This window comes from Porites lutea, chromosome 7 (assembly GCF_958299795.1).
Source record: "Porites lutea chromosome 7, jaPorLute2.1, whole genome shotgun sequence".
Classification (NCBI taxonomy): domain Eukaryota; kingdom Metazoa; phylum Cnidaria; class Anthozoa; order Scleractinia; family Poritidae; genus Porites; species Porites lutea.
In genome coordinates this window covers 34,463,496-34,488,221 of record NC_133207.1, presented here as the reverse complement: position 1 = coordinate 34,488,221, position 24,726 = coordinate 34,463,496, and the positions used below count along the sequence as shown (strand labels likewise).

The following is a 24,726-nucleotide window of genomic DNA, read 5'->3' as shown; positions in this document are numbered from 1 at the left end:
GATTGTAGGTGCCTCTTCTGTGAAAAACCAAGAAGTTACAAATCCTGGCATCTTGAAAATTGGTTGTTTCAAATTTAGACTGCCAGCAGCAAAGTACAAACCCACTACACAATTATCCATTGTTATGGGTATATTGAAGTCACAAAAGAACAAAATGCTTCTGGCCACATACAGTGAAACGCTCCACAAGGTATGTCTTTATTAAAAAGTAAGGAACTATTTTGGCTTAATAGTCCTTAACTGTCAGGAAGGCACATAACACAGTCATTTATAAATAAAATAAATTTATTTGTAACTTTTTAAAAAGGCATACTGCCTCAGTGTTTCACAATTGTAACTTATCAAAAAAACATTAAGGGAAACTGATGAATTCTTTTGACAGGAATAGGCTTTTACTATCCAATGACGGGTTTTTGATAAGAAACAGTACAGATAATACATTTTTATGATCTTATAATGGAGTTAGTTAGAAAGGTAAAAACAGCCTCTGTGGCTTATAATAGATTTAACGCCAGAGGTGCTCAAAGACACACAGGTGTAATTCAACTTAACAGGTTTCTGAAAATTTGTGTACCCAGGAAGAAAGTAAAAAACAAACTACCCTTGTAGAGGGACTGCTCTTCAAAACCATTTATGACCTTTGCTTAGAGAGCAAGAATTCACCAGTTCACTACTTGGCTTTTGAAGGTAACTTGCTAATCTTGAAAATATTGGTGAGCTTGACCATAAACAAACATTTACTTATAGTTGAATATCTCTTTATAGCTGTCCAAAGTCTACTGAGGCATGCAATAGCTCAAAATGTTATTTGTGTATCCACAATGCTCCTTTTTCAACAAGGTGCTCATGCATTCCAGAGCAAACTGGAATTTTGATGCTTTGTTTTAGAAGAAGGGAGAAAATACCCATGCAATCCTAACTTGGAGAAGATCCTCTTGGACCAAGGGTGATAACCAAGAACAAGCTGAACCCACATGTAACATAGCCTGGGCCAGGATATGTCCTCCAGCATATGGATGGCTGCTCCACCCTCACCCCCTTCTTTGTCTGTTCAACTTAAACATTGTAGAACCTATTGGGTAATTTCCATTGTCAGCCTGTTGAACCTGATTATTATACATTTTACTCATATCTGTCTTCTCATTGGTTGGGAGCCTACAGTTAATTCTGGAAATCAGCACAACCTACAGATTAGTTTCTGCGTGCAGATTAGTGACTAATCTGTAGGTTGCATGCACAGTGCATGATTTCCAAGAACAATTTCAAACTCTATGTGATGGTGTGTTTGTTGTTATTTTCTTCAAAACAATGTATAATAAAACAATTATTAGATTCGGTTTTTGTGATGTCCAGAACTGAATCAACTGAAGGTCTGGGTAAGTGTTATCAGCCTTGGCCTTTGGCTTGGTTGGTAACACTCACCTCAACCTTGATTAATCTGGAAATTACAAAAACCTCACCCTATAATTGTTTATTGAAGGAGGATGTAAAAAGAAAGTAAAATCAATGCTACTAACTACTGACTTGCCAGTGCTTTGCCTTAGCTAGTAGAGGCTTGACATTTGTTTCGTTTGTTTATTCCCAAAGCCATGAGACAATGGTTGCTTTGCATGAAGAATCTGTTGCAGTGCAATGTCTTTCCTAAGGATAGTACATGGCTGACAAGACTTGATTCTTTTCATGCAAGTCATCTTATTGATGTTATTTGGGAAAATCTTGAAGACCCAGTGAGTGAAGTGGTTGGCAATCACTTTTCCCATTTTCCATTTTCTACTGTGCTCAATGACTGTTTGTGAGCAGTGACTTGCAGTGTTTTTGCCTTTTTTCCTGCTCAGGTTGATTTTGAGCTAACCTGTCACCAGTTGGCACCGTTAAGATTTTTCAATGTCCTAATAAGTTGCTGTAAAGTCTATTCGAGAACTGAAACAGTTTCTTTTTAACATTTCATATTTATTACAACTGTTTGGCACAAGTAACAAACATCATAAACAGTCTGGCTAAATACGTTGGATGAACAAAAACAGAATAACAAATTAAACAAATGATGGAAAGTTAAATGTGCAAAGTGACGGAAGTAGCTTAAGCTTTTGGGTTGCTCACTGCCAAGTGCAGGTGTAGACATACATAAACACAGTCACGCAAGCGTTGGAGAGTCCGTCACTTTAAAGTTCTAGTTTAAGTTTGCTCTTACTTTCATATGGTCAAACTCAGTGTTTCAACGAGTGAACGCTGTAGCATTTCTTTAAAGTTGTACTGTATGTTAATTCCTAGATAGATGGTGTGCCGTCTCTGGTTGTTACATTGTTTGAAATGTTACTCGAATTACACAAAAAGGAAGAGGCTCTCAAAAGTTTAAGTGACGAACAGGTTAGAAACTACACAGAGTTATTGAGACTGGAAACATAAGCTACCAAAAAAATTATAACAGTATTCTGAGCTATGATTAGCACAATTCGCAAACTTAGAAAATGCAAGACTGCATGTTTTTCCCATCTTTGTCAGGATGAATCAGTATATGTATAATACTGGAAAATTTTTAGGATTTATTTAACGATATTGAGGTAGGAGCAAAAGAAAAAATAACTAAAAATTTTACGTGGGTTTTAGAAGAACAAATAAAAAAGGGCCAGATGTGGATTGTTGTGACCCACTTTCTCCACACTAATCTTCTCTTGTTGGGGCCATACACGTTTTTGTTCAAACTGTAAAGTCCTGTGTATTAATGATTTTAGACCCGCTTATTATGAGGGCCCTTTACTCACGTGTGAGTTATGCAAATAATTTGCAGTTGGGAAACAAACTGCTTTGATTTCCATCTAATTTGGCAGCGTTTGTCTTTGTCAATAACCCATTTTTTAATGGCGAAAATAAATACAGCAATAATAAAGCAAAAGCAAATGTCTGATTATTTTCACATGGATTTAATATTAATTGATGAATGCTTAGTTAAGAAAAAGAGCAATGCACTTAGAAGTTAACATGAAATATTTATCCATTTGCAACAAACTTTGGACATTTTCAGACAAACCGAAGTTAAAAGCGTCTTGCAATTCTGTAACATGTCTCCGCCTGTATATTATAATAACCAGGCTTCTTATGTTAACGTGGTTGTTATACCTAGTCATTTGCCACAATTGAATTTATTGTTTCAGTTTTATGAGGAACTCACAGAAAAGGCTCTTGGTGTTGCTTGGCACGTGAAAGGGAGATATGGCCTGATCTGCGCACTTCTGCCATATGTTGGACTTCAACAGGTTACCTATTTGAATGTACAGTTTGGGTTTAAATGTGTTACGTGGATGATATTATGTGGCCCTCCTGGATGTAGTAAATTTCTCTTTAAGTATTGAAAAACATTTCACAAATGAACCTACTTAACTACCAAAATATATTGTCAACAACAATTTTTGTTCTTTAAAACCTATTTTTCTCATCAGTTGTGAAGTAACATTTTTATATTCAAACCTTTGTTTTACCCGACGTCCACTTTTTATTGAATTAAGTTTCAACCATTATTTGCAGCACTTTTTTACATCAAGTAAAGTTTAGAAAGATGGAGTGGACCTAAAAAAATCCCTTGTGTTTGTAAAAGCAGCCTTCGTAGTTATGCAGTAGAAACGTAATATATAATTTCTAAATCGAGCGGCAAAGTTAGAGTGGTGACAGATTTAGTTTTTTGCCTAAAGAATATCCCGCATAGGTTGTCTTCCTCATGACTGGTTCCAGTCAGTGTGTTCATCGCTTATTGTCACTGCAAGTGTGGTTAGTTTTCAATTTTTTTTAAAAAAAGTTTTTTGTAAGGCGACTTTCTATTTTCAGATCATAGGTAAAAGCCCTACTATCTTAGATGACATGATTCACTGCCTTGGAGTGAATCAACTAACCTCACCCTCAACAAGTGCATTCAAGGCTTTTCTTGAATGGGAAAGGTATACCTTGATATTAGTTAAGTTTTAGAATATTCTCTCCGTTTTTCTCAAATTGTTATGGTAACTTTGCAGGAAACGTTTTGTGGAACTTGTTGCATGCACGGGGTAATTTTCAAGCAACTCAAATCATGTGTGACATCTGCCAAGGTTGCCATTAATTAATGCTTCGTTTGCAATGTTCTAAGCTCACTTAAAGTCTCATTCTTATAAACCGTGGAATTTTGAGCAGTGACTCTCGTCTAATGCCACATAAGTCCTTTCTCTGATTAAAGGTCTATAATCTTTTTGTGATTCCAAGTCTACTAGGCGGTGTCTCCCTCTCTCATGTTTCCCCTGTGAGTTCCATTCAATGGCTGTCTTGGCTTCATGTCTGTCTGGTCTCCTCAAGGTGATGTTATACGTTACGATTCGCAACGAGGATTTTTAGCGCAACACAGCGTTGCAATGCTGGAACAATGTAACCATTCAAAACAATGTCGCAAGAATATTGCAACGCTGTGTTGCGCTAAAAATCGTTGCGAATCGTCTCGTGTAACATCACCTTCAGTGTGTGCGGCCATATTATCTCCTTCTCTATCGGTTGCTGCCTTGCCTGTCTCCACAACTCTTCATTTCGGATTCTTCATGGCCACCAAATCTGCAGGATGCTCCTTAGGCACTTCTTAATAATCACCTGCAACGTTTGCTTCAGCTCCTGGGTCAATCTATAAGTTTCTGCACCATACAAGAGAACTGCCTTCACATTTCACTTAGTCCTCGTTCTCAGTGGTATGGACTGCCATATCAGTCTCAGCGTCATTAACACCCTCCTCAGCTTCTCAATGCGAGCCTGGGTGCCCTCCTAAGTTTCCCCTTCTTAGCCACTACACTCCAAGGTACCTGAACTCGCTACCTCCTCAATTTGCTTCCTCGCAATCATTACATCTTGACCCTGCTTGGAACCGACATGGAAAATTGTCTTTGTGGCATTGACGTTTAAACTAACCTTCTCAATCTGTTCCTCCAAAGACGTGTCTTGTCCCGCATGCACTGTGTCCTGTTGCCTGCAGTTACCTTTGCTGTTTTTAGTCACTCTGGGTTTCGCTGATGACCTGGAGATGTTTTCATGCCCTTCCGTCCATTATGTACAACCTACTCGGAAAAACCCAACGTACTGTGGAGAGCAATGATGATAGTCGCTGTGAGGACAGGCTTTCCATAATGGCGCAACAGCTGCTATAACAACCCTCTGCTAACACTGTCAAAGGCCTTTAGGAAAACTCTATAAAGCTGATGTACACGGAGGACTGCCACTCGATACTCTGTTCCGCCGTAATTCTCAGCGTCGCTCAGTAGTCCATACAACTCCGACCAGCTTGAAAACCCTCTTAGCTCATTGACTAATGCCGTTTTAATCCCCTTAAAATCACTCTGCAGAACACTTTACTTGTCATGTTTAGCATTCAGCAGCATGATGATACGCCAGTTGTTGCAGTGGCTCTGGTGGCTATTCTTTGGTAGCTTGATTAACAGCCCCTTCTACATCTCCTCCGTCACCTTCTCATCGTTCCATATCTTTTCAACATTTTTGTTTTCTGTAAATGCAGTGACCCTGAAGGCACATTCGCCAGTATTATTTTATGGGTTGTGTCCACACTCTTTATAGTGTTAATCAATAAAGTTTCTCGAAGTAAGTAAACACCCGTTTGTTATTTCTGTAGAAGTCATCAGGAAGGACCAGCGACAGGCAAGCAGGTAGACACCACATTTGCTTCATGCTCCTTTTCTGTTGGGAAAAACTTCATGTGTGTTCATTTAACGTCTTGATAAATCTAAGGAAATGATTCTACAGTATTCTTTGTCTTAATGTAATGATATGTGTTCCTTGTGGTCCTCCCAGTTTTATGATTCTCGTAGCAGCTCTGGTTCCCGTTTCTTGTTCTTTTGTAGTTAACTTGCTTCTCCTAGTTTACATGATTGTTTTTGCGTGTATTGGTTGGTTCTCCTTGCTCGATCGGGGAATTCGTTGTCTTAATAACGGGTCCCCTTAGACTCCTCAAAGGAAGAAACTGACAAAAAGGTCTCTATCAGACGTTTTGCTGGTTTGTATCGTAGTTGATGTAGCCTTGTGAAACAAGTTTCTTAGCTAGGAGCCCGTCTTACATGCTTGAAATATTCCCCTAAAATACATAGAACCTGTTAGGAACAATTTGCTTGGTTACCTGCGTTGTAAGTGATTCATGATGTGTACTGTGCTTCTTATTAAACACCAACTTCTCTACAGGAGCAATCCAAGATTAGCAAAGACTGGCAAAAAACTTGGAAAGGTGCATTATATAGAGCCTTAACCAGCAGAGAACGGTGAGCTTGTACGAGATGATATCCTTCTCTGTTTTTTTTATTGTGGACAAAAAGGTTCATTTTCATAGTATAGCTGTTTAGATGATGCTGTTGCTTTGTGCTTTTTTATTGACAGTTTACTGCAACAGAATGCATGTTTGTATTGGCTGCCTTGTGCACTGAAGTGTTACCCTGAATTACTTCACTCTTTACTTCAACATCTAAGAAGTGCTTATGAAAAGTGCGTTAGAGCAGCAGAAACATCAAGGTGTTTTTTGGCTTACCTCTCTGTCTTAAAAGTCAGCCGTTCCCTGTCCCTTCTGCAGGCTGAAGACCTGGTAGGCACATTTACATTATAGATTTACTGTAAATCGTTTACAGATTCTCTGTAGAATAATTCTAATTACGGGGTCTAATTAGAAGAACTGAAGTTTGTTATTGTCTCGCCAGTCAACTTCAACGCTTAAATTGGACCAGTTGTCACGTTAATTCAATGAAATGTAGTGACTTGACAACAAGTGATAATTACTAGTGTACATGAACAGCTTCGATTTTGACACTGCTGACTCTATACATTAGGATGAAGCTGCCTTGCATCAAGGATTGACTCATTTAGAAGATGACATCAGATCAACTGCCCTTTCAGTCATTAGTTTTACACCCAAGACTGCTGGTAAGTAAAGTCCCGGGTAATATACGATTCATTAGTAAAGTCAAAAGCTGATAGATTATTATCGGATTCCCTGCTTGATGCACCACTGTAGAAAACAAGCTTTCTTTTGAATTCTTTGTGGGATATAAAACTCTCCTCCTGTTTTAGGTTTGGTATTATTTGGCTTAACAGGACTGAGTTTTCCCTACTGGTGCTAATGTCCTTTGAACCCCAAAACACCCAAGACGACAATTGCCAATACCCGTTTTTAACATCTATTGTAGTAAAGCATCGTGTGATTGAGAAAACTATCCTTGACAGATGGCAGCAGATAATTATTCCTCTTCAGAACCTTATTTCGTGGCTTTCACAGTCAAACACTGCAGTTCATGTTCACAGCAATTGTTTAAGTTTATACAGTATGGGCATTCTGGCCTTGTCTTTCCGTTCCTATTAATACTTTCTCACTTACTAATTTTCAGAACCCTTGTCGGAAATTGAACAGAAGCTCCTGCGTGAATTTCTTCCTTTTAACTTGAACACCGCTTCGGCTCCATTTCGACAGACGTTGTTCGTATCTCTGAAAAAGATTCTTGGCAGAGTTCGAGACAGTAGGTTTGTATGCTTTAAATTGTATAAATTTAGATTTAAAAAATTATGATGAATTATAATGTAATGAGTTATGTTTTTTTTTTCTTTTCAATAAACAAAAGCCTTATCCTGTTGAGAGAAAACAAACCAATTATCAGCCAGGAAAAAACATACCACTCTTCTTCCATCAATCAGCATTCTCTTCATCTGTCACTAAAATCAATGTTTGGTGAGTGTCCAGCATCTTTATATCTTTTTAGTAAAATCCAACTAGTGGTCTATTATCAATGCTGCGTTCTGATTGGTTGAGCTACTACTAGGCTATATGTTATAGCCTACTAGTAGCGAAAAGCGCGGGCTTTTTGGCGGCAAAAAAGGATTAAAGTCTAGCCTTAACTAGCGAAAGTTTTTTTATTCTCGATATTTTTTGGCCTCATGGCCTCTGAGTTAGTAGCCCATTCGGCCTTCGGCTTCATGGGCTATTGACTCAGAGCCCATTCGGGCTCGAGGAATAATTGTTAAATAGCCCCCTTTCCCAATATTTTTCTTGGGCCAGGGGAGGTTATTACTGTTTGGCTATTGCCCTTACTTAACAAGTTTCTATCCTTTCTTTATATGTTTTGGAAGTTATGAACTCAAGTCCCACCCTTGTCTGGGTTTGTTAACTTAAACTATTAATAAATCAAAGCGGGCTAATTTTCTTTCACATTATTAGGGATTAGTTCAATTAAACTACATTAAAACAAAGAGTCTGACTGGCTGACAGTTATTCATAGTTTGGCTAGGTACCTCACACCAGTTTAAGCGTTTTTAAAGAAAACGGATGTTTATCGTTTTCTGGGATACCAGGTCCCATATTTTCCAATCGGACCCGAATAATAACTCGGACTCGACCTGCTTTATTCGGACACGAACTTAAATCGGGTCCGATCTATCTCAGGTGGGATCTCAAAGAAATCGGGCTCGATTTAAAGTAATCGGGTCCGATTTGTTTTGATCAGGCCCGATTGAGAATTGGACCCAACTTGTCGGCGCGAATAGAATTTGGGCCCGAATTGTTTCACATCGGGCCCGACTTCCTATTGGGGGGGGGGGGGGGGGGGGGGGAAGGGAGGAGTGGATTAATTAGGATGGGGGGGGGGAGGGGGAAATAATTGTTCCCGCGAAAAACGTCCCTCTTCTTTGTTCAGGCTAAAATTAACTTAGGATTGGGGGGGGGGGGGGGGGGTTGAGGGAAATGATATTTCCCTCACGAAAACGTGTTAAAAACAAAATACCCCCTTTATTTAAAAAACGAAAGTAATAAGTATCTGTATGCCTTTAATTGACGTTTGTATTGTACGGTTATTCGGATTTTTTTAAGCTAAATTTTATGGCTATAGTGCGCATTTATCATATGTATACCTAAATTTGTACTAAAGAAATAATAATTATTATAATAATTTCGTTCCTCTAATTTCATGCACTATAACTTTTGATCAAAACTTTATTTTTACATGAAATTTTTAGTCTATGTTTATTTCTCTATGGATTACATGTATTCAGAATTTCGGTAACTGGCATGCCCTTTTTGCTTTCTTATCACATTCTGTAACCGTTGCAGCATCAATTAAGTATACACCTTACTGGGAGGTCTTCCCTATGTACGTTATTAAAGCAGGGTTGAACCAGGATACAATTTAACAAATCGTCACCCCTCCCCCCCAAAGAAAAAGCAATAAAATCCAAAATATGTCCCTCGATTGGAGACAAAGTAAGTTTTAAATTTATTTTCCCCTTTTTCTTTTTCATTGCTTGCGGTCAGTCAATTACTTATCATCAATTAAGCCAACAAGATATTAGTATCACATACTTTTATTTTCTCATACTTGCGGGACTAGAACCACATGTATCGCAGAACCTAGCGCAGTTTTAAGAATGAAAGGGCGGAAAAGAAATTGACTAAATGGTGTAAAATGAAATGATTATTTTAAATAAAACTGCATATTTCATAAAAAAATAAAAACTCATAATAAAAATAAATAAAAACTCATATTAGCCAGTAAAAAAATTCTACTTTGGAACATTTTAAGTCAGATTCATAGGCTTTTCTGTCATTGCTCAACACAAAAACCTAGAACTATTTAACGCTTGAATTTCTGGACATCGATCCTCATATTGTTCTAAATCGAGCCTCTCCGTGATGACTGAGAATTTAAAAGGGAAAATGGGGCATAAGATGAAGCATTTAATGTTGGAAAAGGGCATCCAATAGAAGAAGTTAAAATTATCCTTTACTGCATTAATTTCAACATACCTTGTCCCAAAGCGTTGAACGCCTGTACGCTCAGTACCACCTTTAATTTCGTTAAAAAAATACCTTTTTCCACCTTGTTCTCTACCCACACCTTCCTCCAACGAAATCGGAGCCTTTGAGTGACCACCCCCCCCCCCCCCTGCTCCCTCTCTTCCTGAAAAACGATCGAGTCCGATTTTACTGAGAAATCGGACCCAATCAATTTCCCAGAACCAATTAAAAATCGGACCCGAATTGTTGTGAAATCGGGTCCGACTAATTTAAATCGGACCCGATTTCACAACAATTCGGGTCCGATTACGATTTGAAATATAGGACCCGACTGGTGCAATTCGGACCCGATTTAAGTTCGTGTCCGAATAAAGCAGGTCGAGTCCGAGTTATTATTCGGGTCCGATTGGAAAATATGGGACCTGGTATCCCAGAAAACGATAAACATCCAAGAAAACTTACCCTATATTCACGTATTTGAATATACTGTTTTGTGCACGTGACGTGATTATGTGGCAGAGTTTGTGACATGGCTGTTTGATCTCGCTGTCGGATGCTTTTTTCCCGGAGCTACCTATCAAAGACAAAAGAGTGGTAAGAAGCTGTTAATGTGTTTTTCAACGGGTTATCTATTACAGTTAGGAAGTTATAAAAATGTATACAGCACTAAGGACTAGAAATTTTCTTGAAGGTGTAAAACTAGAATTCCCTTACTGCCCAACGTGGTTGGTATGGTATGTTTAATATGTTTTTGTACATTTTAGAAAAACGTGCTACATTTGTTTATTTACGTCCTTTTGTCATATTTATGTACTTTAACACTGTACCTTGCGGGGAAAGTGAGTTTTCAAAATGAATTGCGCCTCCAAAATCGTACATTCTTATAGTAAAATTGTAACCAGCCCATGTCTCACCATTTTCCAGGCTAGTCTAGTGTTCTTATTCCAACAAGTACTTGTTACCCCTCCTTACAGTAGTATAGTCCTCACGTCTCGTGTCCTTAACGAACATCCTTGTGTCCCCACTACATGGTACTTGCATTTCCACCTCCAATACCTCTTTTCCTGACTAGTTACATTCCCAGTCAAAGTTTTCGGGGAAAAATGTGCCCAGAGTTTGTTAAGGTTTTACCTCACTTCGTCACCAGTCAAACATTAAACCGTGAGATTTATTTGCCAAGCTCCAGTCCCGCATGATCAGTCAGGTTAATGTACTAACAGAAACATTCATGCCATTTTCATGCTGATTAAGATAGGGCACATCTTGCATAAAAGAAATCTGTTTATCGTCATTTCCTAGCCATTCAGGTTTTAGAAGCAATTTTGGAGGTGTTTTGGGCAAAATGGCAACCAGACAAGAAAAAAGGCCAACCACCAGGTGAGTCAAAAGAGACTTCCTTTCTGTGTGTGAGCTGTTTGTGATCAATCCATCATCCCGAAGTGTCCCATGATTATTTAGAACTGTCCCGTACTGGATTATTAATACGATTTATTAGGTAGTGATATTTAAAATGTTGTCATGTATTTCTGTAGTTTGTTTCGTAATTCTGGTATTGCCTTCTATTCCTCACAGCTTCTTGCCACATACTACTCTCTTTGGCCAATCAACATGGCTACTTAAAGTTCTTTTCTCCCAGGTGAGAATTAGCTTTTTAATGGCCTCTGAAAAACTTAATTCCAGGTGACTGGTGTACTAATACCTTTTAGGTATTCAAAACAGCATCTGTAACTAAAATTACAACTTCTTCTGTAACGAAGACTACTCACTAAAATGGTCAGGGAGGAAGCAATTGATAAAGCAACTATCCTGAAATGCTTTCAAGGGCGAAGTTTGACATTTGTTCCTAAAATGTTTGGTTTTTGTTCGTCGTTAGGTGTAGTGTAGTCTTGTGTGGCTGTATTGAGAGTCCATATCCAGATGTAAGTAATGTTTGTTAAAAGGGCCGTGTTATTCTATCGTTTCGTCACGTGCTGAGGTCCGAGGTGATTCCACCCTGCAGGACCTCTCAGACTGCACAGATCATGTGAACTACGGACAGATTAATTTTAATCATCGCGTGTTCATATGTGAAATAAGTTGTAATGATAAAAAAAAAACATTTACCTCGTTTCATTATCGAGCTCCTCATCTAGTTTCAATATTTGTTGCCATACAAGGAAGCCGACGGAGTTGCATTATAGTGAGCGCTTAAACACAGAAATATAGGCAAACAGATAGACTGAGAGACATTTCATGATTATTCTATGGTCGACTTAAGCGGTTTATGGATAAGAGCCGTTGAAAGTGTGGAAGTTGAATATGATTGTGAATATTTCGAGGCAGGCCTAATACTACGTGCAACAGAAAAGCGTCTTAGCTTGGTGGACTTTTTTTAATGAGCTAAGATGTCTGTCATTGCAGATTCGAGGCACAGGAGTATATCTTCTGAAGGAATACTTTCCATGGCCGCTGATACTGTCCGAGGATGATTCCACCGGCGTATTGGCTGCGCGTATGCTTATACGAAAGGCCCTTTCATTAGCAAGAAGCCCTAGAGTGCAAGACTGTGAGAGTGCAGCCGTTCTGTTTCAGCTAATGTATCTCAGGTTTGTATCCACTACCTAAAGCTAGTTGTTGTTTGCGATAGTTGACACATATTCATTTATTGACAATGGTTTGCTTCAGAGGAAGCCTTGTCGGTGGTGTTTGTCTTCAATAAATGGAGCGCTAAATGTTTTTGGTCATAATCAGCCAATTTCATCTCCCCACGATGGATGACAAACTAAATCCTGGACCAAAAGTTCATCTTAAAACATCTTGATTAAACAGTTCTTATTTAAAGTGGGATTATCGATGGATGTTGCGGTAAAGAGCACAACTGATAAACATTTCCGTGGTATACCCCACGACTTTATACTATTGCGGGTGACAAGAGGAGCCTGCAATCCTAATCTCCAGGTTGTTATTACGCATGCGTCGCATGTATGTAGCCAGCATTCTTTTAGACTTCCACTAAGAATGTATGGAATGCACAGAACGCACTTTGATCACGCGCGTTTGGACCTTCTATCACTCGTTATCTGATCACGCGTGTTTTGACCATCTGTCACGTGAAACTTAAGCAAAGCACAACCCTGGAGCAAAAGCGTTGTGACCTTCGATCGTTAGGAACCTTAAGGAACGACAACGAAACGGACGACGACGACGACGACGCTGCAACCGAGCTAGACTGATTCAAGCGTTTCGTTTTCGGCGGGGAAAACGAAGTTGAAGCGGTGCAGCTTCCCTGACAGACGACGGTTTTTCGACGACGTCTTCTTTAGTCTTATTATTATGGCATTCAGAGACCTCCATGACTATGGTTTAATCCATGATGATGAACTTACTGAAATCACAGAGGAAAGCTCACATATCCGTTCGACTGGTTGCTGCGCCATGACGGCTAGAGTTTCAGTCAAACTGATGACCCCAAAGAAACATTCTAGTTATTAAGCGAAGAAATGGAGAAAGCGCTAAACCTTTAAATTTCGCTAATCTACAAAGAATATATTTCTATTTTTACTGAATTTCGAGGGGAAAAAAGGATGATTTGCACGCATAAAGCACAATTTTATACTTACGTTTTAGCGAGAACAGCAAACCTCACTGACTTTCGTCGTCGACAAAAGCTGGACGATGTTTCGACAACCTTACCCATGGGCACAAGGTTCGCTCGGGAAAATTTCACTTCCGGTCGGCTTCGTCGTCTCATTTCTTCCTCGAAGCTTAAGTTCCATGTTGTCGCCCGCACTTCGTAACCTTTGGTTATTACTAGTTTAATTGAATTATATGTTTTCGTTTGAAGGTATGCCCTGGAGGTGGGGTGGGAAATGAAATTATCAGATGTGGACACGGATCCCGTAATCATCGATGGAGCATTGCTTGGTGATGAAAGGCCCTGCAGTTCAGTTAAACTATTACAGCAGTTGTTGGTAGAGTTAAAACTACACGTGGAAGCTACAGAGAAGGACATTAAGGTTGCTGCACAAAATGCACCAGGCCATGGTAAGTAAGCTAGGAGAAGGGAACATGTTTTGAGGGGGAGCCTGGTTTACTTGTGACATTCGTCGAACCATTTTGATTGCCATCAACACACCCAGCTCTCCTGTTGCTTAGTTATGCGTCAAAATATGAATCACCTAGGTCTGTCGTTAAGCAGCAATGTATTTTCCCAGTTATTTATCCATTCACTGGTTAATAAAGTGTAAGGATTCCTTGTTTTAGTTTTTTTGCCTTGTTTTTGAAGTGTTTGGTTTAGAGGAAGAGAGCGTAAATTTTTCTTCCAAGTAGGTAAAATATTTTTACTTTTTTGAATTTTTGTTCTTTTATATTATGCAGGCATTTCCTTGGCTTTGGCGCATTGCATTGAGGCTGGATTCTGTAAAGATTTAGAATGCAGGGATCATCTTCCGATTCTAATCAAAGACACTGTTGATACAGCTGTTCATATTATTTATTACATGTTGGACATGCTGTCAGGGAACCATTCAACAGAAGCAAGTATGGTATTCTTCAATGATGGGGCTTTCGTTACAAGGGCCTGGGTTTAATGAAGATGACAATGAATTTCCCGACATCTAAGGCTTCCGAAAGTATATTAAGCCTTAGAAGGTCAATAACATTTATGCCCCGAACTTTTTAATACAGCTTGCCGTTGGAATCAGCGAAGTAATGCATTTACAATTTCTGCAAATCGCATTGTATCCCGTTACATGTCATGCGATAATATATCATTGCTTTACTTGGTGTTCAGGGAATGGGTCCCAGTCACTGCTAAAGTTACTGCTAGGGAATCTGCAAGCAGTGTTATAAAAGTACCTTTAAGAAGAGAAAAGAAAAATGATTATAGTTTTCCCGGTTTTTATCCTTTTAGTGATTGAGTATTTTAACTTTTTGTTACGTTTATTATTGTCACTTAGTTGGTGGGGCATCGTTTGCTGATATCGGACAAGCTCTTGAGGAAATATTATCGCTATCACAAATGGATGTGGAAACCGAGGATGTTCAGTCCTCCAAAGACGCTGTTATTTCATGTTGCTGGCTTCATATCAAGGTCAGACATTCTAATTTTGTTGCTTATTGAGTACGTCTACTACTTAAGCTGTGGCTAAAGTATCCATGGGAACATTGATAAAATGATCAGGGACACTTAACTTACAATTTTACATTTCGTTTCAGTTGATCTACACGAAACTCATAATTTAAGTACATTTTTCTGCAGTGTGCATGTCACCTTCTGGCAGCTATTTTTGAAAAGGCCTCCATGCATCTGGATTGCGTGTCAAAAGCGAGAGTAGTAAGTGAAGAAACTTTAAAGCTGATGGCAGAAACAACATGGAAAGTTATTATACAGTGCAGACACCAGGTAGCAACATTTCTCGCGTATAATCGTTTGATTACTTTTGTCATTATATACTCATACACAGCCAAACCTTTGTTAAGCGGTCAGCCTTTGAAAATGGCTAACTCACCGCTCACTGCAGACTGACCTAAAGATATTGAAAATTATTTGGTGGTACCCCGGTACTTAATACAGGTTTTTCTGTAGAGTGTTTTCATTCGCATGGCCAGCACTATTGTTAATATATTGTAACAAAAGAAATTGCCTAAATTATAAAAGTTTGACTCCCACCATATTGGTCTCGTGCACCAAATTGGCCTGTGAAAGGTATTTGTTAAATATAGCGTTTAACTGGAAAGATAAAATGTTGTAATACGATTCACTTTCCACTTTTCAGTTTTCAGTTTGTACGGTATAAATAATTTTTATGTTTTCCATTTGTCAATCTTAGCTAAAGTGTACGAAAAGGTGTTCCATTTTCTCCTCAGGGAGTTGTCCAACATTGCAGAGGAAGTTTTGTAAGAATTTGTCACTGTTTATTCCGATCATCGCATCCTTGTCTTCAAACATTACCAAAGAGCTGGTTAGATGATGTGTTGAGTACAGTGTCTTCAGCAAGCTCTGTAACGTCTGTTACTAGACGCAGGTAGTGCAACCGTACTTTACTGACTTTGTATAGTGTTGTACGTCAGGTGAAAGCTTCCTAAGAGCTGATGAAATGATGTGTTGAGCACAGTGTCCTCAACATGTTCGGTATCGTCTGTCACTAGACCCAGGTAACCATTTCATCCTTTGTAAGGTGCTGTCTTAATCAAGCCTGAAAGGGAGGTGGCGTAGAGTAAGAGATACAGTTTTTTTTACTTTACATCTAATATCGTTTCAAACCTAAATGTAGTAATAGTTCGTACCAATAATTTTGATTATTTCGTATTAAGGGGCTTATTTTTCTGTTTCTTTACTAGGTCCTTACGACTATCACTAACATTTCTTTGTTTTTCAGTGCTGGTTTGCCTGTGGTGATCTGTGTTGTTTTGTCCTGTGAACAACCATCAAATCAAAGACCTTTGTTACAGCAGTGTATGGAGTCACTTCTTAATACTGCAGCCTTACCTCTTCCATCGGTTATTGACCAACACAAGGATCTTCCTCAGGTATTAAAAGTCTTTTATATATGTATTATTTTATAGTACAATGCATCAGTGTTATTCATTTGAATTGTTTTTTTTTTGGAAACACAGGTACATGCCATTAACATATTAAAGGCTCTTTACCAAGAAGCATCCCTGGGTCCTTCAGTGCTGCAGTATGCCTCAAAGGGGACCATTATGGCCGTCAGTGGTTTTGCATCTTTGTCATGGGCCGTCAGAAATGCTTCCATGCAGTTATTTGGTAAGAGGTTTAACCCTTTCACTGCTAGAGTGAATGAAGGAGTTTTGTAAGGTAGCTCTAACTTTTATGTCTGTAGACAAATCCCATGGTGTGACCATTCAAATGAAATCTCTTTGGAAGTACGTTCATGTGGTGCTATATGTTTTTAAAAATTTTACGAAGTGAAATTTGGGATTTTTGTCGAATTTGCCTTTCGTCACATTGGCAGTGAAAGGGTTAATACAAGACATACAGTGAAGTCCTAAGACCGCAGCCAATTGAAGTCAATCACTGCTTTACTGACACCCGCTTAATGCGTATACCTCATTATTACGGACAGTCCTTATGACCTTTGGGTGTCTGTATTGACGGGACTTGGCCGGACAATGTCTGGCATCACGGAGAAATCGACCTTGTGTTTTATGAATATTTAGGGAAAGATGGGACTTCGGGCAATGATCCTAATATGGTGCAAGCGAAGTTGCAAAAGTATTTTATTTTCTTTTACATCAATTTCCCGGCTTTTCCTTATCGAAATGAAACAAGTGACTCACTCACTCGTAAAAGGACGCCTCCATTCCCCACAATTCTATCTGCAAAGAACGTGTAATTGCCTTTTAACTAAGATATATCCCAGAACAACCAGAACTGTTCTAGGGCTAGGTGTTGTACAAGTGTGTGATCGATAAGGCACGTGATTAACAGTAGCAAATGGGTGTAGATGGAAAATCTCGCTCTGTACAAAACTTATTATCATCTTCGCAATATACTAAAGCAGTTGTATCTGCGAAAGTGATATATCAAGCATTGCTTGCGTGGTTTCTAGACATTAGTAAGGTTTCTACAATTTTGAATTAAAATTTTGATGAGAAAACACTTCCATGTGGTATTTATTATATATATGGGGTTGCTTATTTAAGGTTCTTTGGTAAAACGTTTACTTGGTCATCAGAGAGGATCAGACGATGATAGTGAAAGGAACACGATCAGCGCCAGGGACTTTTTTATCAGCCATCCTGATCTTCATAACTTCTTTCTCAGTCATATTCAGTCCACAGCAGATCCTATCTCCAGTCCTCTCTCATTATGCCAACTGCAGCCAAAACCTGAATTGTTTCCAATTTTGACTCTTTTATCAAAACTGCACCCGTGTCCAAGAGCTGACGAAAGGTAGGTATTATCCTTTTCTTTCATAACTTATCAGTTATGTGAGAGGAAATGAGCCTAAAGTAATGAATAAAATTATCGTTGTCTGGTATGGCAGTATCCCAAACTTCCTTGTGAATAATAGTTGTCATAGTCTCAAACTCGGTCTGTACAGAGATGTCAAGAAATACTGGCCAATCGATGTGCGAACCTTTGAACTTGGTTTATACCTTATGCACTTTTCTCATCCTACTGACTCATCGTGTCTTCCCTCTTTAGTTCATCCAGTCTACTGTCCTGCTTTGTGCCCCACATTATTTCTCTGTCTTCCTGCCCGTCCTATGCAGTGCGTGTGGTTGCTGCAAAAGCTTTGGTACCACTCATCCCCACTGATCGTTTGTTGGACACAGCAAAGGAACTGGTCGCACGGCTGCCTTCAGGGTTGGCAGCTTTTTCGCAGAACTTGCTACACGGAACACTGCTCCAAATTCGCATTCTTCTTGAAGCTGCCAAATCGTATTCTTCAGGAAAGAGTGATGGTGACTTCCTAACGGAAATGCTAAATAAAATCTGGATTTGTACCGCACGTAATCCTTGCTATTTAACTAGAGCTACCTTCCTCAGCATAATCACTTCGTTTGGCCTTCCGTTTAGAAGAGATTTTGAATTTGGTAAGTTTTTTGTTTTCTATCGTCGCAATTGTTTTTAATAGCTTTGTTTCGTACCTGTATATTTCCGTCATTTTAAATGGCTGGTTCATTTTGAAGGGAACTCCTCAGTATTGTCATATTAAATTGACATTACCTATTTTAAGATTCGGAATTCCAGTTCTTTTTCTAGCTAATCGAAAGATACAGTTGAAATATTGGATTTGAGTGTGTAGGCTATTTCCTTCTTTCTTTAATATTTCTCTGCAAGTCGACAATTGATTTTTTTAAATTGATTATGATAATGACGCATTTAGCTGCCGCTGTTGTGAAGAATCGGCGTTCTTTTGTATGCAACATTAAAGTCATAAAAAATTATCTGATGGCGCGTCATTTTGTTGCAACATACCTTGTAACAGGGCCTTTAGCAAAAGAAGTGGGATATTTGGACCTTGTTGTCGTAACATAAAGGTTTCTTTGTGGGAAGAATCGCACTGTTTAGTAATGCTCGGTTTCATTTCAAAACAAATATTGTTATGTGTTTCCTGGCAGATTTTGCATCACTTCGGTCCATAGTTGTAAACAGTCTTCAGGCCTTAGACTGTGAATCAATTCACTCCAAGCTTGGTCATTCTCAATGGGTTCGTGAATTAGTGACAGCCTACCTAGAGCTTTATTTTCAACATTCTCGCTGTGAAGGTAAGCATATGAGACTCTGTCGCGAGACAGATGGGAAGTCCAGATTAAAAGGTTTTTTTCTGTAAGTTAAGATATATGCTTAAGGAGAGACAAAAGTCAAGTTACCTAATTCGTAAGTGTAGTTTTCTATACCTGGTTGAGTTAACGAAGAGGCGCCAACATTCCTTGTATATTTTAGTTTTTTTTTGTATGGATTAACTTGATATATGATCTTGACTTCAATTTTTGTGATTTTTTTTCTTCAGGTACCAACTTTTGTGAAGAGGGCGGCCTGTCATCGCATCTTCTATCATCACCTTTCCACGAAATTAAACTGGTTTGCTTGCAATATTTATCCAAAGAGTATCTTATAAACGAAACGCCTCTTGTACTACCAAACTCATTGCAGTTGGATCTAGCCAACCTTTTAATTAAAGATGTAGACTATACTTGTCTAATACTGGCGTTAGACATCTTTGTTGAAGTGTTTGGTCGGCTAGACATGTTGAAATTGTCTTCTGTCGATTTAGAAAAACTCTGGACCAAGATAACAATGTGTGCCAGAAAGTCATGTGGCATATCTGTGGCTGGTAGAGCCATCCCTGCCTGCAGTGTAATTCTGAATCATGTAATGAAAATGCGTGGCAGGTTAGATGTGGCAGCCAAGTTGTTTGATTGGAAAGAATTGGTATCCTGTTATTGTCAGTGGGATCAAGATGAACTGTTAAGGCTTGGTGCTGTTCAAGGATTAAAGCATGCCGGCATCACTCTACTACAGTGTGTATCAACACCAGGTCAAGAGCTGTATTTTTACAAGGCTGCAGTCAGGTAAGAAGTTGACTTAACTGTTTGTTGTTTTTCGCTGAAACGAAGTGTCCTGGAATTTGTTTCGTCGAAACGGCAATTTTTCAACCAAGCGAAGTTTCTTAAAAGTTACCAACAGTATAATAGGGACCGGTTAGACCATTTTTGCGTAGGAATACATCACCGCCGATGACGTCACAGCGTTTTGTCTTTATCTCGTGAAGAAACTGCAGGAGAATCTCATTAAGATAAGATCAACGCTAACGTGTTTGACACGTGTTCTAGTTATTTTATATTTATGATTCTATTGTGTTATCTAGATTATCAGACCGATTTTGTGTCAATGGTACGGCCCTTGCTTGGTGTCGAGTTAAGGTGTGGAGGGCAGTAAGTCGTCTACGCGTAGCGTAACATGTGTTGCTCCTCAGGGGTCGGTCTTGGGCCCCCCACTTTATGTATTAGACACTGCGCCCGTTGCAGACATTATGTAGTCTCCTAATCTACAGTAGCACTTCTATGCTGACGACACACAATTATACGTCACCTTTAAGACTAACTCTGATGTGGAGGCAGCAGGCCCGTCCGGGGGGGTGGGGGCGAGGGGGAGGGTTAAGGGTCGTGGATATTGACAGATGGATGATTAACAACAAGTTAACGCTTGACGAGGATAAAATAGAACAATGGTTACTTCCATTCAAGAAGGAGTTGAAACTATGAAACACCAGCCCTTTGTAAGAAATTCGGGAGTGATACTTGACCAGGATATGGTAATGGATAAATATATTACTATGATTATAAAACCTCCCAACACCATCTTCACCTTCGAAACATAGGGAAAATTAGAAAATTCTTAGATCAAGGTTCTGCTGAAACCTTAGTTTACTCCTTTGTTACGTCTAAGATTGACTATTGTAATGCTCTTTTGTTTGGACTTCCTAAATATCAGATCAATAGGCTGCAATTAGTAGTGAAGTACTGTTTAAAAAACGAGCAGGAGTGTATTATCAGGTTTCAAAACTCGAGACTAAGCCGAGAGTTGTTACACCTGATAATACACGACTGCGAGTTTTTTGAACGGCTTATACGCACTATAGACAAACGTGTTTTAGACGAGGTAAGAAAACCAAAACAGGAAAGTTTCAACTTATTTAATTGTTTTTTTCCTAATAGACGCATCTCTCCTGTCCTTAAAAGAAAGAGAGATTTTTTGTGCCGAATGCCAAAATGCTAATCACACCTCTGTTAATGCTAATCACACCTCTGTCTTTTATCTTCTAGCATTTTGCATTCAACGTTGTTTTTCCTTCAAGATGAGGAGGAAGACATACGAAACACTGCCGCAGAATTTGCAGCTTTTATTTCTGAGCCTACAAGTAGTGTGACCTGCTCAGCGGCTATACCACTAGTGCTGCAATACATGGTGGAACATTTCTCCCTTATTCCAGAGTGCTGGGTTGCCTTGGAAACCATAACAAAGGGGCAAAAGTCCACAGAGGACGTTTTGAAAGTTTACGTTCGGTCGAAGTAAGAACTTTAGAACTGATTGTTTTGTTAAATGTACACTAGCGTTTATATTTGTTAAAGAGGACGCGCGATGCCTGTTAAAGGTTTCTTCGTATTGTTTGATGTTATTATTTGAAATAAACTGACTGTTTCCTTGCCAAATGATTATAGCGTCTTCATGTTCGGCATTGATTCTTTTAGGCAAATGCTGTTTGAGCAGGAGGACTCAAATCTGTACGCTGAACCAGTAATTTTAGCGAAAATGGCGGTCGACTACCTCAAGGTTTGTAAACTTGGCGCGTAAAAATTTGTACGGCTTGTGTTTTTAATCAGTGAACTGTTAACGCTCATAATCAAAATAAAATCTTGTCCTAGCACATTGTCTTATATATTTTACCTGCGTTGCAAAATCGTTCAAAAACAAATGTTTAATCGATTGATAACACAGTTGGGAAACAGTTATTTTCAAGAGCATGCTGTTAAATGCCATGTGGAAACTGACTTGGCCCCCCTCGTCTGTTTTTGTGACTATAAACGCTTTGCTAGTCTCTCGCCACCGATCCGCGACCGATCCACCACCTCCTAAAAGTGATAAGAACGACTGAGGAAGAGTCAGAAGTGCAAGGGGATGAATTGGCTGGGGCCAGGATGTAACGAGTACCCCTGAATTTCACTGCACCCGGTGTTTCACAAACACATGAATTTGGTTTATTCCCGTAACAGCTACTGTATGGTTGTAGCAGAACGAACCTGTTCTTTAGCATTTAGCTCCTTTTTGTAAAGCAGCACTGTAATGCAACATGGATGATCACAAGCATCAAGTAGCAAATCGTACATATTAAAGTAATTTGTTTTTCCTCCTCTTACCACAGCAAATTGTGAACAAAATCCTTCGCTTTTCTGAAAGTGAGGCCTTGGATAACTCTCCATTTACTAATTGGTTTGTAACCGCATGCGAAACACTGACCAACAATGTTCAGGCGCTGATTAATTCAGGTATTTTACATAGTTATTTCAATATACTAATATCAACGGTTATACATTGAACTCACTCTCTGTCTTCTCATTACCTAAGAGTTTACAATTGTTTTGAAAATCAGAATAGTTATCTTACCTAGATAACTAACCTGAACTACAGATCGTTAATTTATATTCAAAGAGCAACAATCGGTGACAAACTTGTTGAGACACTTTTCTCAAACGGAGTTCTTTAGAGAACAAATAATCCTCGCCCCTATCCCCTCCTCTCCCCTTCATTCAAATTTGGCAAGTTTTTGGTTTCTTACAGGTACCTTGAACACCGACGCAGCATTGCTTGGGGGGATAGAGGAGGGAAAATTATGGTTGACGTTTGAAGCGCACATAAATCACATGATGAAATTTGGATCCAGGGAAATTTGGATTTAGGGGACTTTGAAAAGATCTTGCAGAAAAGTGGTTATAACTAATTCCAAACCAAAATTGTTCCTTTTGTAGGTATCAAGGAATATGGCTCTCTTCAGAATCCCAAACTCTACATTGTACGATTTCGTATAATGTGCATGGCTGAAGTGCTCCTCTTTGCTGTCAAGAGCGGTTTGCAGACCAGTGTCTGTTTAAAGGCCACCAATACTATGAAAGAGCCGCTTATGTTGATGCTAGAAGACCTTCCTAAGGTAACTCATGCTCTTGAAAAACACAAGTCAGTCCTAGTGAACCTTTATCGTTACTTGCAAGCTCTGCAGAGCAGAGTCAGCAAATTTCGGATGTTTTGATGTTTGTGTTTTATATAGCATGTGCAAATCAGCTTTCTCTCTCTCACGACCGAAACATTTATTGTGAAGTCCAGTGTAACCGTCTTCTCAAGTTTTGAATAAAAATCTGAATATTCAACCGTACGTTATCAATTCACAAACCTGTGATCTGTGACTTGATGTTTGTCTTGGATTCGCTGACTACCATTAAAAGGGAGCTTAAGCAACGACAATGGCAGCGGGGGCAGCGAAAACGCAGTCTAGTATTAAAATTGCACGATGACGTCTTTTTACATTTCGTTTTTTTTTTCTCATATCAGTTAAATTTGGTTGACCCTGTGGAGTTTGAATAACGAAAGCCATAAGTTGCACAAGAAAGCAAAACCCTCAAGGATTTTGGTAGCACTATTACTGAAATGACGCCCTGGTGCAAATCGCGCAAAGGCCTTTCCTTAAACTTTGTCGCGTTTATCCCCACTGGCTTTAAAAGTCAAATGTAGGTAAATTTCCCTAGAGTTGACTTCTTAAGGACTGCACCCAAGTTAAGAAAAAGAAAGAAAAAGTTGTCGTCTTGCGTTTACATCCTTCAAAAAACGTCGCATAAGGAAATCACACGTGGTAGTATTGGGCTGACTTAAAACAAATGTGGCAAAAAAGTGTACTGTGCGTGCAAAGTTGTTACCTTTTTTATTTAAAAACCTATTACTCTTTTGAAGTTTTCGTTGCCGTCGCCGTCGACGTTGCTGAAGTTCTCTTAGATTATTCAACAGTTCGATTTTGCAAGGAAAGGTTTTAACAGTTGATGAATTACTTGGTTTGGATTTACAGGTGAACGTGCAGCCAAGTTTGACAGAGTATGCGAGGAAGCTGAAAACTATACTAAATGAAACAGAGTTTGCTGTGGCGAGTGGGGCTTGCCGTAACACAACTTCTTTATATGATGTGGAATCGAATCTGAGTTAATAAAGCGTGATTTCTGTAGTATCATGTGCGTGAAATTGTCATTTTTGGATTGGTTTTATTTTAAAAAGCGTCTAACCTAATAGTCTTACAGAGCAGCCGACATTTGGCGAAATATTGGCAGTTTTCTCAGGCTGCTAAATTAAGAATAAGCAGTTGATAAATCAACTGGCAACCGGTTAAGTTGCCCGAAAGTTATGTCCCTCGAAACCAGAGTTAAGTCACCCGAAATACTGAGTCATGTAGCGCGAATTTTACAATCAGGCGAAGTGCACAGAGAAACAAATTTAATGAGTGTGTGTAATATATCTCGTTCTTTAAACCATCGTGAGACGAAACAAGCGGAATGAATGCGTAACATGCCTCGTTCTTCAAACGATGATGAGACGAAACAGGCGGCATATCAAGCTTATGTGTAATCTCTTACTCTTTAACCCTTGATGAACAACGTAACAAGCGCGATAAGTGAGTAATCTGCGTCCAAGTATATAACCTCAGACCTTTCCAGCAAGTTAGTTATACACCCACGCCGACATATATATGTAAAAAGCCAAAGTAAAATCACAACGCGCGATCCACGCGCGCCACGCATTTTTAAACCTCTCTCCTTGATGCCCTTCAGACGAACAAACAAGAGAAATTAGAGAATTTATAAGGTTATAAATTTCAACATTTGATAGTTTGTCAGTACCCTGCGATAATTTACAGGGTGTCGCCAAGAGTGTGTTTAGTTTTACTAGATTTAATTTG

At 39.1% G+C, this 24,726-nt stretch overlaps 1 protein-coding gene across 2 annotated transcripts; it reads left to right on the top strand.

Annotated features, from left to right (window-relative positions):
* Nucleotides 1-12: 12 nt before the first annotated feature.
* Nucleotides 13-24,099, top strand: LOC140943194 (tRNA (32-2'-O)-methyltransferase regulator THADA-like). 2 transcript variants are annotated; one of them, XM_073392264.1, is made up of 33 exons: nucleotides 13-190; nucleotides 579-687; nucleotides 1,588-1,727; nucleotides 2,272-2,367; nucleotides 3,153-3,254; nucleotides 3,820-3,929; nucleotides 5,630-5,663; nucleotides 6,193-6,269; nucleotides 6,385-6,586; nucleotides 6,828-6,921; nucleotides 7,383-7,515; nucleotides 7,614-7,720; nucleotides 10,298-10,372; nucleotides 11,078-11,155; nucleotides 11,351-11,414; nucleotides 11,652-11,697; nucleotides 12,179-12,363; nucleotides 13,602-13,801; nucleotides 14,135-14,296; nucleotides 14,716-14,849; nucleotides 15,018-15,161; nucleotides 15,626-15,783; nucleotides 16,138-16,288; nucleotides 16,376-16,526; nucleotides 17,426-17,675; nucleotides 17,931-18,322; nucleotides 18,851-18,997; nucleotides 19,243-19,804; nucleotides 21,059-21,304; nucleotides 21,485-21,566; nucleotides 22,156-22,279; nucleotides 22,760-22,938; nucleotides 23,845-24,099. In XM_073392264.1, the coding sequence occupies exons 1-33, from the start codon at nucleotides 125-127 to the stop codon at nucleotides 23,977-23,979; spliced, it is 4,935 nt and encodes a 1,644-aa protein (XP_073248365.1). In that variant the 5' UTR covers nucleotides 13-124; the 3' UTR covers nucleotides 23,980-24,099. The 2 variants fall into 2 exon arrangements, 1 of the variants encoding a protein (XP_073248365.1); XR_012166598.1 differs by lacking the exons at nucleotides 21,485-21,566; nucleotides 23,845-24,099 and having other exon boundaries at nucleotides 22,760-22,785.
* The last annotated feature ends 627 nt before the right edge of the window (nucleotides 24,100-24,726 follow it).

Excerpts from the sequence above, each read along its gene's own strand:
- LOC140943194 (XM_073392264.1), top strand. The coding sequence starts at position 125 with ATGGGTATATTGAAGTCACAAAAGAACAAAATGCTTCTGGCCACATAC. Across the intron at positions 1,728-2,271 it reads GGGAAAATCTTGAAGACCCA|ATAGATGGTGTGCCGTCTCT; the intron begins GTGAGTGAAGTG and ends GTTAATTCCTAG. Across the intron at positions 17,676-17,930 it reads TGTCCAAGAGCTGACGAAAG|TTCATCCAGTCTACTGTCCT; the intron begins GTAGGTATTATC and ends TTCCCTCTTTAG.